This window comes from Marmota monax, unplaced genomic scaffold (assembly GCF_021218885.2).
Source record: "Marmota monax isolate L192 unplaced genomic scaffold, Marmota_monax_Labrador192_F-V1.1 WCK01_AAM20220418_F8-fsc00035, whole genome shotgun sequence".
Taxonomy (NCBI): domain Eukaryota; kingdom Metazoa; phylum Chordata; class Mammalia; order Rodentia; family Sciuridae; genus Marmota; species Marmota monax.
Window position 1 is genome coordinate 1306856 of NW_026691961.1, and position 19002 is coordinate 1325857.

Sequence of the window (19002 nt, forward strand, 5' to 3'; positions counted from 1 at the left end):
ACTGGCTCTTTGGGGACATACTAAAAGGCTGGGGATAACACACTTGACTTCTCTCCCTCTCCCTTGGAGAAGCAGTTTTGGTTCTACACTTTTCCTCAATCTTGCATGACATTATCTACTGTAGGAGAATATCTACCCCTTCTTTACAATGCCTAGCTGTCTCAGGTATATGAACTTTACTGTCCTTTCAGCACTCTAATAAGGTAAGATAGAAATTGGACCCTCAGGTGATATTCTGAGAGGTCTGGGACAAGACTCCGTTTCCTTCTCTTCCTCCTCTTTGGAGAAGCATCCTTAGTTTGGTGCCCTTTCTCAATCTCTCAGATTAGTGAAGGCTGTATCCTGCATCTGTCCCTTATCTTTTGTTCTTAGATGTCACAGATGCCCCAGTTCTACCATTCTTTAAGCCTTTGGTATGAGCTGAAACAGTAATTAGTCCTCTGGGGAGTACACTGAAAGTTCAGGAGGCTGGGTGGCCATGTGCACTCTCCATTCTCTCCTCCCTCACTCTCTAAGGGAGAAGTTATAGGTCAAAATGATCTAGTTTGTGAGCTAAACTTCCTTGAAGACTTACATGGGAAAAAGACTTACATGGGTAAATTTGTTCTTTTCACCTGTATCAGTACAACTTTTCTCATATGTATGTTTGTTCAGAATGCTACATGACTTAACTGGATTTTGAATTTCCCATATAAATATTTTGATGCAAATATGATGGTTATTTTAGTGATACTGGGGGATCAAGAATAAGGACTCAACAGCAAAACTCAATGATGTTCACTCAGATGGAATCTGACCTTTACTCTGGATAGAGGTGAATACATACCTGTAAGAACAGACAAAGCTGTGGTCTTTCCTGCTCCATTATGTCCCAGAAGAATAGTGACCTGCCCCTCATATACATTCAAAGACAAATCCTTTACTGCTGCTTTGCCACTGAATTCCTATGGGATAAAAGAAATAATAATGTCATCTATCACTATCACTTTTTAAAGTTAAACACAACCCATATCCTTCAAAGAAACATTAAATATCATCAAACTCATGTTACCAATAAAGGATGATGTTGTGAACTAGGAACAATATTTTTAGGTGAATTAACTTCAGAAGAATGAAATGGACCCTTTGTTACACCATACACAGAAATCAACTCAAAATGGATTAAAGATCTACATATTAAATCTGAAACTCTAAAATTCCTAGAGAAAACCTCCTTGATGCTGGTTATCAGGAATTATTTTTGGATATGATCCTGAAAGTAAAGCAACAAAAGCAAAAATAGACACATGGGATTGCATCAAATCAGGAAGCTTCTGCAAAGCAAAGGAAACTTCAGGGTGAAAAGGCAAACTATTAATAAGGGGTTAATTCCCCCAAACTATAAAGAACTTATATAAAGCAACAATTAAAAGAATACAAAGGACTCAATTAAATATGGGTAAAGAACTAAAATAGACATTTCTCCAAAGAAGACACAAAAATGGCCATCAGATGTATAAAAAGTCACTCAATATCACTAACCATAAGGACAATGCAAATCACAGCTACAATGAGACATTACCTTATACCTGTTAGGATGGCTAATATAACACACACACATACATACACACACATACACACAAATAACAAATGTTGGCAAGTTTTTGGAAAACACTGGAATTATTTACTTTCAATGGGAATGTAAAGTCTAGCCACTGTGGAAAATAGTTTGCAGGTTCCTAAAAGAAATTAAAATAGATCTATCATGTGACCCAAATTAACTGACCTCTGGGAATTAAAACCAGGATCTCAAAGAGATAGCTAAATTACTACATTCACTGCAAATACATGTGCACAATCACTGCAGCATTATTTATAATAGCTTAGATATGGAAGCAACACTTTTTGACAAACGAATGATAAAGAAATGTGGTATCATATAATGGAACATTATTCAATCTTAAAAAGAAGGAAATTTTCCATATGCAAAAACATGGACAGACCTGAAAAACATTATGCTAATAGAAACAAGACTGTCAAAGAGAAACAAATACCTCATGATTGCTCTACCAGGAGGCTCCTAAAATAGTAATAAATACACAAATACAGACAATAGACTGGTAGTTATCAGGGCTAAGGAGAGGGGAATATAGGAAGAAGTTGTTCAATGGGTATAAAGCTACAGTTGTATGAAATAAGTAACTTTCAGGGATCTGCTTTACAATATAGTGCCTGTTGTTAACATTAAGATATCATGCACTTAAAAATGTATTAAGGCTGGGTGCAGTGGTGCACTCCTATAATCCCAGCAGCTCAGGAGGTTGAAGTGGGAGGATCGCCAAAGCCAGCCTCAGCAAAAGCAAAGCACTAAGCAGCTCAGTGAGATCCTGTCTCTAAATAAAATATAAAACAGGGCTGGAGATGTTGCTCAGTAGTCAACTGCCCTGAGTTCAATCCCCATATCCTCTCCCCAACAAAAAAAGTATTAAGAAGAAAGATCTCATGTTAAGTGTTCTTACCACAAAAACAAGGAAAAATAAAACTCAAAGGGACACAAGGAAATTTTTTAATATGCTTACTAACTGGATTGTGGTGATAATAACACAAGTGTAGACACAGGTCCAAACTTGTAAAATTGTACAATTAATTTTGTGAACTTTTTTGGTAGGCCAATAATACCTCAATAAATCAGGAGGAAAAAAAAAAAAAACATGTCAGCCTAGAATCCGAAAAGCTCATGATTTTCAAGAATTCAACTAAATGAACCTAAAAATCTGCCTGTCTAATACGTCTGTAAGTATACTTACTGACAAATCCTAACCAGAAAGCAATGAGGGAAGGTAATTCTGGAGAAGGCAGCTCTTGGGTTCTCTTTTTCAATGTAGGAGAATCTGTTGAGAGGCATCCAGGGACTGTGTGTGGACCTTTTCAGCACTGAAGCCAGTGAACAGTAAAATCTGGTATCAGGGGAACTTCCAATGGCAATCCTGCTGGTTAAGATTGTCCATATTCATGTGAATTTCTATTTGACTCTGCCAAAAAGGTCCCACACAGCATCAGAGATGGTGTAAACTGCTGTTGCCACCTAGTCACACAGACTCCCAGAGATGGGTAGAGCTTCCCAAGAGCCAATCAATATGTTGACTGCAAGACAATATGAATCAAGACTCCACCCCTGAAATCTTATCCCTGCCTTTGATGTACCCCCTTAAATAAACCGTGGGAGCCATTTTTTAGTTGTTCAGCTCCAGCTCCTGTGTGGACTGAATCTATCAGATGCTCCATGCTTTTTAAAACTAATTCTGACTTTGTCTTATTTTTTCACTAATTATTTCAGACTTTATTTTCTCAGGTGGCTTATCCCCTCTTACGCAAGAAAAATTACCCTGGTAAGGTGCTGGAGGCCTCACAATAAAAAAACCTTAGCAAGAGGTGGTAGTATTACCAAATTGACAAGAAACCTCCAGGATAGTACACCTCCTTAAGCTTAGGTTTCTCAAGAGTAATATCACTGACATTTTGGGCTAAAAAATCCTTTGCTGGGGCTGGGGATGTGGCTCAAGTGGTAGCGCGCTTGCCTGGCATGTGTGAGGCACTGGGTTCGATTCTTAGCACCACATAAAAATAAAATAAAGATATTGTGTCCACCTAAAACCAAAAAGTAAATATTAAAAAAATCCTTTGCTGCAGTGGGATGTCCTGTGCCTTACAGACTGTTTTGTAGCACTCTTGTCTATACTTTCTAGATGCCAATATTACTCCTTTATGCACCTTTCCCCTTCCCTGGTTGTAAACCAAAATAGCTGTAGATTTTGTCAAATGTCCTCAGGGTTGGAGGGGGGACATCATCACAGTTGAAAACCAATGCTCTAGCCAAATTAATTGTCTTCCATAAATTCAATTACATACTTATATAGATGCTGAGGGTATTATAACGTGTTTCAGTCACCATCTCTCCTCTAACATGTAGCTCTGCATCTCTAAATACCCCTCAAAAACATAAATAAGTATTTGATAAATATCTCAAACTAACATCTAAAAATCTGAAGTATCTACTCTCATCTATATTTCAATATATAATATCATAATTATCCTCTCAAAATATACTCTTCAACAGTACTAACTCAGTAAATGGCCTCCAAATTCACCTAGATGTACAAACAAACCAGAAACCTATACATAATCCTGCCCCTTTCCATTGCAATAAATCACTAATTAATTGACATGGGTCTGGAGTGGCTATTCATTTATTCATGAGGAAACTAGCTGCTGGACAAAGAAGATTAGAGGGAACAGTCTTTGATACCTTCATAGGGCCAGAAAATGGTGCTTATTATGCCAGCCAGACTGTAAAATTGCAGGATTAACAGGGTACTAGGTGGATTCCAAAAAAAGGTTTTGCCTCAAAACTGAGGAATAATTTACTGTAGATTAAGCAAACCAGACATGAAGAATCAAGCTGTTTCCAAGTAATTTCACTGTTTCTATAAATAAAGATCAAGAGTATTTAATGAAATACAAAAATGCCCAGTACCCCAAAAGAGTATAGATTCAAGATCAAAAGACCCAAAGGACAAGGAAACTACTTCCAAAGAAAATCCAACCACATTGCATAAAACCAGTGGTAAGTGTTTTGAAAGGTGCCACAAAAACATATATGTTAGGGGGAAAAAATAAGGACTATAAAATATTTTTCATTAGAAACAATCCATTTGGAAAGACAGTGGAGAAACATCTTTAACCTAAAATTCTATAACCAATGAAAATATCCTTTGAAAAAGAAGATGAAATAGTTTCATACTCTCCCACCACACCTCAATGTTACTATTGCACCAAGTTTATTTTATTCACATAAATTACAAAATAAATGACTGTTGCCAAGACCACCAGAAAACAAAGAAATACCCAACAGAGATACAAATAAGACAAAATGTATCTACATTTATATAATAATGTAAATGTAAGTTATATAATAATCATTGTTCCAACCAAGCTTTGCCTCTGAGAGTAGAACTACACTGAGGATGACTCAAATTAAACTAGCTATCTCACTTGTTTTCTTGGAAAACAAGTGATAAACAATCCCAATGTGCAGTATTTGGCTTTCAATACCTGAAGGAAAAAGAGATCTTTGAAATAATACCTTATGCAAATGTTTGATCTGGATACCTGCTACCAAATTAATAGGTTCAGCCTCAAAATTGTTGCTTCTCTGAGTTCCTCCATGGCTTTCAATGTTTTTTTCCTCTATAATTCTCGGTTTTCCAAACCAGTATGAGCGCTACAAAGAAAGTTAAGATGTAATCACATAAATGAGCATTAAGAAATGAAGCCCTCTATCTGAACAGACTTATAAAAAATAAAATGATCAATAATATCCCTACAAAGAAAAGTCCAGAACTCTATGGTTTCATTGGTGAATTATGCTAAATATTTAAAGAGGAATTAACAATTTTTCCAGCCCTTCCAAAAATATTAAGAGGGAACACTTCTTAACTGAGTCTACAAGATAAGCATCATTCTGACATCAAAGTCATAAAAAGACAACACAAGAAAGGAAAAACCCAGAAAGGATTTTTAAGATACTTATGAACATAGATGTAAAAATCTTCAACAAAATACCAGCAAGCTGAATCCAGTAGCCTATTAAAATGATTACACTCCATTACAAAGTGATATTTATCCCAGGGATGCAGGAATGATTCCAAGCTACAAAAATAAATCAATCTAATACACCACACTAACAGAACAAAATGAAAACAAAATGCCATGCAATCATTTCAACTGATACATAATAAAAATACCCAGAAAACCAGGAACTGAAAGAAGAAAATTTTCTTAAAATAATAAAGGGCATTTATGAAAAACACAAAAGAAACCTATAGTAACATAATACTCAATGGTATAAGATTTAAAGTTTTCCCTTTAAAATTAGGAACAAGAGAACAGTAACTGCTTTCATACCTGATATTTACCATTGTACTGGAAGTTGTAGCCAGAGCAACGAAGCAAGAAGAAAATAAATAAAATCCATCCAAATTGAAAGAGGTAAAACTATTTAAAGATAGCATGATCTTATATGCAAAAAATTCTAATACTACTATAGGAGCTAACAAACTCAGTAAAAATACAGTGTATAAGATCAACATGTAAATATATACCAGGATGAATAATTCAAAAAGAAAATTAATTCCATTTACAAAATAGGATCCAAGAATAAAACACTGAGGAGTAAAGTTAATCCAGGGAGATAAAAGACTATATACTGAAAAGCATAAAGCCTTGATGAAAGAACTGAAGACTAAAATAAATAGAAAATTCATGAATTTGAGAATTGAATATTTTACATATGGTAACACTAGCTAAGTCAATAGTGCAATCCCTACCAAAGTTCCAATGGCCATTTTAAAAAATTTGTTTAATTTAGTTACACATGACAGTACAATGATCTTGACATATCATACATTTGAATCAGATGGGATATAATTTCTCATTTTTCTGAGTATACATGTTGCAGAATCACATTGGTCATGCAGTCACATATATACACAAAGTAATAATAATGTCGTTTCATTCTACTATCCTTCCTATCTCCCCAACCCCTCCCCTCCCATTTTTGCAGAAACAGAAAACCTGATCCTCAACTCAAAGTTGAAGGACCTTTTATTTAAGGGCCTTTTTTAAAGGACCTCTTAATGAACAAAATAATCTTGAAAATGAAGAACAAAGGTGAATGAGTCACATTTTCTGATTTCAAAACTTACAACATGGATACTAAGCATCATAGTGGAATAAAGTTACCAACAGAATAAAGCTAAAGGTCAAGAAATAAACCCATACACATATGAACAACTGATTTTCATCAAGGGTGCCAACAGTATTCAATAGGGAAGTGAACAGTTACTTCAGAGAGTGGTGTAGGGGCAATCAGTATACCCATGTGCAAAAGAAGCTAGACTGCTACCTCACATTGTACCCAAAAACTGACTCAAATGAATTAATGGTCTAAATATAAGAGCAAAAACAATCAAATTCTTGGGAGAAAACACAAGGATAAATCTTCATGATTCTGGAATTTACAATGTCTTCTTAGAAATAATACCAGTAGAATCTATTTTGATATAATTAAAAAGAACAAATAAAAATCTCATTTTAATGTTAATCTACTAATAAAGATCCAAATAAAGTCAAAAAAGAAATAATACCAGATATACAAGCAACAAAGTAAAAAATGTATAAATTGAATTTCATCAAAATGAAGAACTTTTGGGATAGGAATGTGACACAGTGGTAGAGCACTTTCCTAGCACACACATGAGGCCCTGGTTTCCATCCCCAGCACCAACAAAACAAAACACTGGGTTAAAGGACACTTTGAGTGAAAAGACAATCCACTGAAAGGGAGAGAATATTTGCGGATCACGTATCTGATGAGGGTCTAGTATGCAGGATACATAAAAAAAAAACTTAATAAATGTGAACAGGAGTTGAATAGATGTTTTTCTAAACAAGATATACAAATGGGCAACCAACATATCAAAAGATCACACTATTATTAGTTATAATGGAAATTTACATAAATTAGATACTATTTTATACCCAAGAAGATAGCTATAATAAAAGAAAAAAAAAGGAAAATAAGAAGTGCTGGTGAAGGTGTAGAGAAACTGGAACACCAGTACCTCACTTGGGGAACATAAAATGGTGCAGTCAGAGAATTCCTCAAAACATCAAATAGAGTTTTCAAAAGAACTAGCAGTTCCATTCTGGCTATATAACCAAAAGAACTGAAAGCAGGTATTCAAACAAATATTTGTATCCATAGTAGCATTATTCACAATAGACAAGACATGAAAACAACATATATGCCCACCAATTGTGGAATGGATAAAAGGACTGCTCCAAATACATAGTGAAATATTACTCAGTCATACAAAGGAATTTGTAAATACTGATGTATGCTATACCATGGATAAACCTAAAAAGCATTAGGCTAAGTAAAAGTAGACACAAAAGGTCAATTACTGTATGATTATATTTATATGAAATATCTCAAAGAAGTCAATCCACAGATAAAGAAGATTAGTGGTTTACTAGGGGCTTGGAATAGGAAAAAATGGGGGTAATTCCCTCATGGGTCAGGCTTTTATTTCTGTGGAATGAAAATTTATGGAATTTTGCATAGATGATGGTTGCACATTGTGAATGTAAACTGTGAATATGCTAAGTGCCACTACCTCTATTCTCTTTCAATGGTTAGTTTTATTTATGTGAATTTCATCTTAATTAAAAAAATTTAAATAAGAATAAGAAGCAAAGATTTCTGAGAACTGGAAAACACTTTGGCTTGGTTCACTTTGTGAGATGGAGAAAGTTATAGCATACTTTCAGAGACTGTATTTTGCAGCAAAGTTATCTACAATTTGAAGCAAAAGCTGTTAAAATGCAATGTTCAAGACAGAGTGACAAAATGCAATTCTGAAAAATGACACCACAATCAATGCCTATCTATTACCAAAGGTCTCTTCGTTGTACCATATATTACCTAGTATTGGTAAGGAAATGTGGAGGACAAGATGCAGATGCTTTCCTATTCAAAGTAAAGTAGTTCAGCTACTGAAAGGAAGCAAGAGGTGAAAAACTAGGATACAGGAAGTACAAAAAGTCCTCTCCTCACTAGGATCTAAGATAATTTAGATGAGAACTCCCTTTGTAGACTTTTATGTTTCCTCAAACTGCAGTCTTATCATTTGGGTGCAGAAAGGTTATAGTACTTACAGTTTTAATGTGGAGGTTCTGTATAAGATGTTGTGCAAATAGGAAGCTTTAAGATTATATTAAGAAAGGGCTAGCATTTGAGTATGGGTGGTATATAGTTGAGGAAGATTCTGCCCTTAACATTTTATTTGATTACAAATATTATGCAATAGGATCATGAGGACTATGGACTTTTGCAACACTAAAACTCACCAGAAGGAAAAAGTACCATGGTTGGGGCACGCCACTCTGCCCAGGAAAGACAGTTTCTACATACCAGGTAACAAGGCCATATAAAAAAGCATCAAGTAAAAGCATTCCCAACATATAGCCAAAGATGAGGTTATCATCAAGACTTGCTGGTTTCCAAAGGTTATGCCATTTAACACCAATCTCTGAAATAAAAAGAGATATTTATCATAGATGAATGCTCTGTGATTAAAATTGCAAAGAAATAAGTTTGATTTTCTAAATGTTGCCACTGTGACTTATCTGCTATTAACACTTCAGAAAAATATGAAATTTGAAACAACAGTGGGTTTCTCCCTCCTCTCATCAAAACCTTAAAAAATAAAAAGAAATGACTGAAACAAAATAAATAACTGAAACAAAAATAAGAAATAAGAGAAGAGTCAGGGGAAAAGCAAACCTATTAGATTCTGTCCCTTTACTCTTCTCATGCTAAATTCTCTTTGAAATAACCATGAAGATATACAAATTTGGAAAAATATTCAACAGTACTAAGAGATGAATACTGATTACAGAGCAGAAGGAAAAAAAAGTAGTTCTGCTTAGCTATAGCACAGATGGAAAGGGAAAAAAAGCAAGCAAAAGAAACCAAGAAATTGTATTCTATTCTACCTTTTCTATCTCCAGACACAGGATAGCACAAGGAGAAGCATTAGGGCTTGCAATGAACCGCTCCTTCAAAGAGGCAAGACATAAAAATGATAATGGCCTGTAAAACTTATCTGCCCTTCAAATTTAGCTTTCTTTTTTCTGTAGACAATCACTTTGAGAAGAACTTCTATAAATATTATGTCTTTCAGAGAAAGGAAATAGTCTGAGAAAAAAGCATTTATGGGCTGGGGTGGAGCACTTGCCTAGCATGTGTGAGACACTGGATTCAATTCTCAGCACCACATATAAATAAAGGTCTACTGACAACAAAAAAGTATTTTTTTAAAAAAGCATTTAGTAGAATTAAAAATGATCATCAAAATAAAGCCATTCTAAGAGGCAATAAGCAGTAATTTAGAAACCACAGCAGGGGCGAAAAAAGAACACAGACTTCAGGAAGTTTTCCATACTTGAGAAATCCTCCCACCCTATACCCTGCACACAATAGGTGTTCCTGAAAGATAAAATTTATTATAAAAGAAACAATAAGTAAATAATGTAAAATAAGCAATTGTGATAAAAATAACATTTAGAAAACTAAGAGTTTTCTAAAACTAAGAACACATCCTCTTTCAGAACAAACCAATGAAATATCACATCTAGGTAAATTAATGTGAGCTTTTAAATGCTTCATTTAAAAAGTAAGAATTATACAATCATCCACAAATAAAGTTATATGTATGTATACATATATATATGTATTTTTTTTTTCATTCTTCTGTCTGGCTACTCATTTGGAGGTTTTGTTCACAAATGAGAAAATTAAGTATCCTCAATTAAATCGATTAATCAATAAATACTACAAAAATCCCACTAAATTTCAACAGGATTTTTCACAGAACTAGACAAAGTGACCCTAAGTGGAAACCAAAGTAACAAGAGTAACTGAAAACTAGCAAGGTAGGACAAGAAACATATTAAGACTTGATACAAATAAAGATATATATATATGAATATGATGTAAAAAAAGATGGAATTAGAGACCAGTAGAGAACAACAAACTATTCAATAAATGATTGTAATAGCTTGATTTTCATATTAAAAAACCTTATCTTTTTTAAAATTTTTAGATGAACACAATACCTTTATTTTATTTATTTATTTATTTATTTTTATTCGGTGCTGAGAATGGAGCCCAGTGCCTCACATATGCTAGGCAAATGCTCTACCACTGAGCCACAACACCAGCACTGTTGGTTCTTATCTCACAACAGAAAGATTAAATCTATGTTTAACAAAAAGCCAAATATAAAAATTAAATATTTTAAAAGTTTAGAAGTATAGTAGTATTATATTTGTGACTCTGGGTATGGAAGAATTTCTTGAATAAGATCTAGATAAACATTTGGGTCATTTTGATTACAAGAAATAAAAAAAATTAGAAAAATGAGGCCATAAGCAAGTTAAATAAGCCACAGACTAAAGACTATTATTTATAATACCTACAAAATACATAGAAGATTCAAATCCCTTTATGTAACAAAAAAGAATTCTTTCCTCCACCCAAATGAAACACACTGATTTATCACTATTTACCTGGTGGAAAGGAAAAAGTAAAATAATTTGATGGTGTAAAGGACATAAAAATATGAAATAATCACCTATCATGAGCCTAGATTAGTTAGTAAATCTATTTCTCCTTAACTGACATTGTGCACCCCACAAAGATAGAAATATAAGTATCATTTTGGAAAAGAGGTCCATTTTAGAAAGAAATAAAAGGAAAACCATATCTCTACACTTCAACTAAGAGAAGAGTGAAAGTAAGCTGGAGAGGACAAGCACATGGGTTTTAGGTTTTCTTGTCTTAGGGGTATCCTAGAGGAAGGTTCCAAATAGATCAATTAGAAGTAGCTAACACTACTAAAGTAGTGCTCCTTTCTCCTAATACTTTCAAAGCAGCATTGAGAGGTTATAGAAATATGTAAGTGTTTGTGAAGGCCAAAGAGGCTCAGTGAGGGCCAGTGAAAAACAGAGAAATGGATGAGAATAAGGTTTGGGAAAGTGGCCACAACCATGTTCTGGAATAGATGGGGGTATTATTATGTTTTGTCAATGGACCACACATACTCAGTCATACTTCAGTTAGCAGTATCCATATAGCAGCTTGGGCTAAGCATTGTACTACAAAGGCAAAAGATCTAGAGGATACCACATAGAGTTGAGGACCTGCTTCTCCCCAACTATAAGGACCTGCTTCTCCCACATATATCCCAGTAATCTTGAAGAATACATGAGGAGACAATTTTAAAAAATGACTTATTCAGAACCTCAATAAACTACTGGATTTGACTTAAAATTACATATAATTTCTTCACCCCTAGAGTGAAGAAAGTAAAGAAAAATTAGTTATAGAAAATAAATAAGATATATACATTTGCTTTTTATTGTCAGATTAGTGTAATGCATTATTTGAAAAGATTTGAAAAACTCATGTACTGTTGGTGAGAGAATAAACTGTATATATATATATATATATATATAATATCAATAAAAATTAAGCTATAAATACTTTATGATAGCATTTTTATAGCTTAGTTTTGCTTTTTTTGTTGTTGTTTTAATTTTAAGGAAGGATTCTTGCTATGTTGCCAAGGCTGTTCTCCAACTCTTGGCCTCAACTGATCCTCCCACCTCAGCCTCTTGATTACCTGGAAGTACAGCTGAGTGCCACTGCACCTAGTTTAATTTCACTTTTTTTTTTTTGGACTGGGAATCAAACCCAGGACTCATGCATGCCAGACAAGCACTCTACCATGAGCCACATCCTGGGTCCCTAGCTTAGCATTTTTATTTTTCATGCATGTGTACTGTTATTGTTAATGAGAAAAAACTGGAGCCTATCTAAATATGCCTTTATAGAGAACTAGTTATTTAATCTATCCATTTTAAAGGAACATTAAACAACTTCGTAAAAAACATGAAGAAAATCTTTTTTTAAAATATTTTTTTAGTTGTAGATAGATACAATACCTTCATTTATTTATTTTATGTGGTACTAAGGATTGAACTCAGTGCCTTACACATGCTAGGCAAGCACCCTACCACTGAGCCACAACCCCATCCCAAAGCACATCTCTTTTTAAAAATTTTTATTTATTTTTTTAGTCATACATGACAGTAGAATGCATTTTGATATATAATACATACATGGAATGTACATACATCAATCATATTGTCTATTCTATTCTGCTGCCCTTCCTATCCTCCCTACTCCTCTCCTCCTCTCCCATCCCCAAAGCACATCTTAATTCAAAAAGGTTCAGAATATATTACAAGTGAAGGAAGCAAGTGATAGAATAGAAATTCTAAAATAATTTTATCTGTGAGTGTAACAGGCAGTTTACTGTTGGATATTTTGACTTTATATACTTCTGATTTTTTTCATAGTTCACATAATTGTCTTTACAATAAATAAATGAATACAGGGAAAAATAAACACATATTCTTACCTTCTCATCTCCTGTCCCTACCACCCACCACTTCACTGCAACACCTTCCTAAGAACTGAATCAGGAAGGCCAATGTTGTAATGCAACACTCACCTTTGATTTCCAACTTGACCAGAAGATTAATTCCCAGTGCCAGTGCAACATTTGAGCTGAGACAGGCAGCCACTTTGTTACTAACAGATATGGCTCCATAGTGTTGAAAGATGAAGTTAAATGGAAAGAAACTGGCAAAAAACATCAGGTGTCCAGCAGAAGCAGCCAAATGGGCTGCAAACAAGGAGAACATTATCAGTTTAAGGCAATCGGAAAAATAATAAATCAAAACTTTTGTTTTGGTACCAGGGATTAAACCCAGGGGACTTAAGCACTAAGTGAAGCCATATCCCCAGCTCTTGTTGTTTGTTTGTATTTTTTATACCTTTATTTTATTTATCTATATTTATATGGTGCTGAGGACTGAACTCAGTGCCTCACACATGCTAGGCAAGCACTCTACCACTGAGCCAGCACCCCCAGCTCTTTTTTCTATTTTACTTAGAGAAAAGATCTTGCTGAGTTGCTTAGGGCCTTGCTATGTTGCTGAGGCTAGCTTTGAACTCACAATCCTCCTGCTTCAACTTCCCTAGAAGGTATGCACCACTGAGGCAGACACAACTTTTTAAACTACAACAGAGTATTAAGCTATAAATTCTAAAAGGAGAGGAAATTTATCTTCCTTTTTCACTTTTCTATCACCAGTATATAATATACAATATATGCTCAGTAAATGTGTTGAGCTTTGCAAAATGATAGAGTGGAAGTAAGTGACAAATCTCAACTCTTCCACAGTTTGGAATCAAAGCAGTGAGAGAACATCCAATTTGAGACGGAGGTGGAAGACAAGAGGGAATTCACTGAGACAAAATACTGACAGTTACTGATCTAGAAGGACTGGGAAATTGTGGTTACTGGAACAGAAAATATGAAAGCATTTGCTAACTCCAAATCTGTACCTGCAGCACCAGGGCAGGTCTGGGAGAAGGAGTTACAACATTAGAAAGAGGGCGAGGCAAAGTGACAAGCTTACTTCAGAAACAGCAGTGGAAGAGAAAGTAAAACTGAGTTAACCTGGGGCAGGAGCTACATAGCCTTTGGTGAGAATGCCCAGTTTCTCTCAGCTTGTTAGGGAAACCATGTTCTGCAGCTCTGAAAGCAATTAATTCTCTACAACTTCATCCCACCTAGACACCAGCAAAAACTATTATAGGGAATGACTTTGAAATGGGCCCTTTGAGTAACCTGTGTGTTGCAATTACTGTGAGCTGAAGGCTGCCAAGCCATCTTCTGTTCCCACTGCTGACGAAAAGACTGGGGTGGAATGGAACATAGAGAATGACACTTCCAGGGAATGCAGTGTTAAGGGAGCGGACTCAGTGGATGGCTGTAGCTGACCCAGAAGCTGATGTAGGGCATGCCAGTGCACCCCAGAGGCCGCCAACTACCACACATACCACATGTGTTGCAGCTAAATACTTCTGACCTTCTAGATGGCAATTAGGTATCCAGATATACCAAGCAGAGGTAGAAGCCTCTTAGGTTTGTACAGGAGTGTGTGGATATACACCAAGACCTACATTCTACAGTTTTTGAAGCAAAAAGCTAAAGTAGATGGGGAAAAACTAAATATATAACAGGGAAATAGTTGGTGTGGTTGCTACTTCGACTCTCAGAGAAACTTAAAAGGTCAAGCAAAGGAGGCATGGACACTAACTATGCCTCTCAAAATCTGATGGAATCCATATGTAACAAAATGAAATTAAACCCCTATCTCTCACCCTGCATGAAACTCAACTCAAAGTGGATCCAAGACATAGGCACTAGAACAGAGACCCTGCACCTAATATAAGAAAAAGTAGGTCCAAATCTTCATGTTGGCTTAGGATCTGTTTTCCCTTAATAAGACCCCTAAAGTGCAAGAAGTAAGATCAAGAATCAATAAATGGATGGATTCAAACTAAAAAGCTTCTTTTCAGCAAAGGAAACAATAATGTGAAGAGAGAACCTACAGATGGGAGAAAATCTTTACCACATGCACCTCAGATAGAGCATTGATCTCCAGAATATATAAAGAACTCGGAAAACAACACCCAAACCACAAATAACACAATTAATAAATGAGATAAGAAACTGAACACACATTTCATAGAAGAATACAATAATCAACAAATCAAAAATAAAAAAAACTGTTCAATATCTCTAGCAATTACAGAAATGCAAAGTAAAACTACACTAAGATTTCATCTCACTCCAGTCAGAATGGCAATTATCAAGAACACTAGAAGTCTTAAGTGCTGGTGAGGATGTGGGGAAAAAGGTACACTCACACATGTGCTAGTGGGACTGTAAATTGGCACAAACACTAGGGAAAGCAGTATGGAGATTCCTCAGAAAATGTGCAAAGGAACCACCATTTGACCCAGCTATCCTACTCCTTGGTTTATACCCAAAGGACTTAAAATCAGTATACTACAGTGACACAGCCACATTAATGTTTATAGAAGCTCAATTCACAATAGCTAAACTATGGAACCAACCTAGATGGACTTCAACAGATGAATGGATAATGAAAATGTGGTACATATGACTTAAGAAACTCATGAAAAGTATAACACTCTTTTATGCTGTAATATACTACTATACTATAATATACCCACTTGTACCTATTTTATAATATGTCCACTTATACCCATTTTCAATGTTCTTTTCTTCGTATGGTTATAAAGTTTTTGTTATCATTTCCTTTCTGTTCAGAAAATCTGCTTTATTTCTTCTTTAAGGGTAAAAATGAAAGCAAATCATTATCTTTGTTTTCCATCTCCTGAGAATGTCTTTATTTCCCATTCAATCCAGGAGAACAGTTTTGCTGAATATAGAATTCAAAGTTGGTAGTTCTTTTCTTTTGCACTTGAAAACATGCTATTTCCTTCTTGCATCAGATGAGAAACTTGTCATTACAAATGATGTTCCTCTATAAGTAACACATGGTTTTACTCTGGCTGCTTTGTAGTTTTTTTTTAATTGTCTTTAGTTTTCAGAATTTTAACTATGATATGCCTTGACATGAATTTCTTCAGGTTTATCCCAACTGGTGTTTGCTAAGCTTCCTGAGACTACAGGTCTGTCCTTCCACCAGCTTTGGCACATTTTTAATTATTAATGCTTTGAATATTTTTTCAGTCTCACATATTTTTCTGCTGTCTTTTTGAGATTCCAATGTATGAATGTCCCTTATCCTTGAGAAATAATCCATTTTTTCTCAACGTTGTTTCTCTATTTTTTTGTATTGCATAAATTCTACTGGTGTTTCCTCAGTTCCACTCCCTCTTTATTCTATTCAGTTTTTTTCTTTTTGGTTTTTCAAGCCTGTATATTTAGTTCTTTATTATAACTTCTTTGCTGAGATTCTCATTTTTCAGTTATATCAAGAGAATGCATTTAAAAATGACAACTTAGGAAGGATCAAGATTTTCTTTCTTTTATCCATATTCCCATTTTTTTATTCTACTTTTTCTTCATCTTTGAAAAATACAGATTTATTCTTATAATTTTACCCTCACATTAATTGCTTTCTTCTACACTTATTTATTAGTTAGCCTTGATTTATCTTAAGTGGGATTCAAGTACATGTGGTCTCAAGTTGATTAGGTTTTACAGTTGCCAATTTACTCATATCTTGGTTTTGAACCCTTTTCGCCTGTTCTTCACCTTTCTTCCCCCACTAACAGCCAAATTTTCTTGTTTCCACTTTCTCTTTTTCTTTATCACTCTCAATCTTTTATTCCTTCTTGTTTATGGTTATATCTGCTACCTACTTCCTGTATCTCCTCTGGTCATTTTCTTTTAAATATTAAAACTTTCTCCCACCTCTCCACCCTATTTTCTCTTAAGAAGCTATAATCCCACTGAATAACAGAATTATATAATTTAAGCAATTCATACACCATTCATATTGAGGTGATTATTACATAATGTCGAATGCCAGAGTTCACAATTATGTATTGTACTGATGTTGGTCATTGATCCCTATTGATCCTATAGAGGTGGTAATTAATGTAACAGACATCAAAGTATGCTCCAGATATTTATCTTTATACTAACTAACATTTATCTTTATACTAACAGTAAGGCCACTCCTATCTTTCCCCCACCAGGAGAGGTTGGAAAGTGACTAGAATACTTTAAGATTACACAGTAGAGAGTTTGCTAATGAGAAATTCTTACAACCTAGCCAAACAAACCTAGCCACCCTCCATCCTTGACATCTACAAAAACAAAGAGAAATTCTGGAACTTAAAAAAAAGAAAAACCTTAGGTCCATTTGACTTGTAAAATTATTTGGCTGGATAAGTCAAATTGACCTAATATGACACCTACAGAATATTTCACTCCAAAACCACTAAATTCACCTTCTTCTCAGCAGCTCATGGAAAATTCTCCAAAATAGACCATATCGTATGTCACAATATAAGTCTTAGCAAATACAAAAAGATTGATATAATCCTCATGCATTCTAATGGACCATAGTGGAATAAAATTAGAAATCAACAGCAAGAAAAATAACAGAAACCACAAAATCCACTGAGATTAAACAATATTCTTTCAAAAGAAGAACTGATCAAAGAATAAATGAGAGAAGAAATCAATAAATTCTTAGAAACAAATGAAAACAAAGATAAAACATTTCATACTCTTTGGGACAATATGAAAACAGAATTAAGAAGGAAAATCTTTAGATTGAGTGCCTAATATTAAAAAAAACTAGAGAGATTCCAAATAAATAAGCTTATACTCTACCTCAAACCCTTAGAAAAAGAACAAACAACCTCAAGGTCAATGGAAGGCAAAAATATTAAGAATCAGAGCTGAAATTAATGAAATTGAGAATAAAACAGAGTCTGTTTGGTCACTTCCCATATAACCTGGCCCATAACATAACCACTCTGAAAACAGTACAGATTTCTCAAAAAATTAGGAATGGAACCACTGTTTGACCTAGTTATCCTACTCCTCAGTACATACCCAAAGGACTTAAAATCAGCATACTACAATGATGTAGTCACATCAATGTTTACAGCAACTCTATTCACAATAGCTAAGCTCTGGAACCAACCTAGATGCCCATCAACAGATGAATGGATAAAGAAATTGTGGTACATATGCCACAAAGAAGAATGGCTTTATGACATTTGCCAGCTAATGGATGGATGTGGAGAGTATCATGCTAAATGAAATAAGATACACCCAAAACATCAAAGGTCTAATGTTCTCTCTGATATGTGGATGCCAACCTACAACAAGGCGGGTGGCAAAGAACAGAAGTTCATTGGATAACAAAGGGGAATGAGGGGAAGGGAGAGGGGATAGGAAAAGGAAAAACAGTGGAATGAATCTAATATAACTTTGCTATGTATGTAAATACACACACACACACACACACCCCACAGTGAATCCCACTATCCTGTACACCCACACTTAAAGTCGATGGCATTATGACAATGATAAGAGGTACTATTTAGACAACAATAACCTGTGTTCCAATCCCTTGCGCGCAAACTGGAAGGGAAAAAGATTTAAGGCACTTTTTTTTTTAAATATGCCAGACTGTCTGATCCCTCTCCTGGTATAAAATTTGTTATGTAAATTAAATGTGCAGATAACATGCTCACCCAAAAAGTAACAACTTCATTTGCAAGTACCTTCCAGAAAAAGAAAACAGAACCTGCTCTGCTGATGGTCTCCTAGAAAAGAATAAGGCCAAAGGGACCCTGAGAAAAATTATCAACGTTATCTTAACCAAGATTTTATTTTAGGAGAAAATAACTTGGAGAGGGGGACATATACTGATGTGATGGAATCAAACCAAAAAGCTTCTGCA

The 19002-nt window shown here is 34.8% G+C and overlaps 1 protein-coding gene across 1 annotated transcript in view; it reads right to left on the reverse strand.

The window, feature by feature from the left end:
- Positions 1–19002, reverse strand: part of LOC124093499 (phospholipid-transporting ATPase ABCA3-like) — a 167521-nt gene that overhangs the window by 101055 nt on the left and 47464 nt on the right. Inside the window, exons 8-11 of the mRNA XM_046445959.2 lie at positions 13182–13355; positions 8950–9131; positions 5123–5260; positions 798–944 (exon numbers count right to left, since the gene is read on the reverse strand). Of these exons, the coding sequence (XP_046301915.1) occupies positions 798–944; positions 5123–5260; positions 8950–9131; positions 13182–13355 (641 nt within the window). The remainder of the gene's footprint in view (positions 1–797; positions 945–5122; positions 5261–8949; positions 9132–13181; positions 13356–19002) is intronic.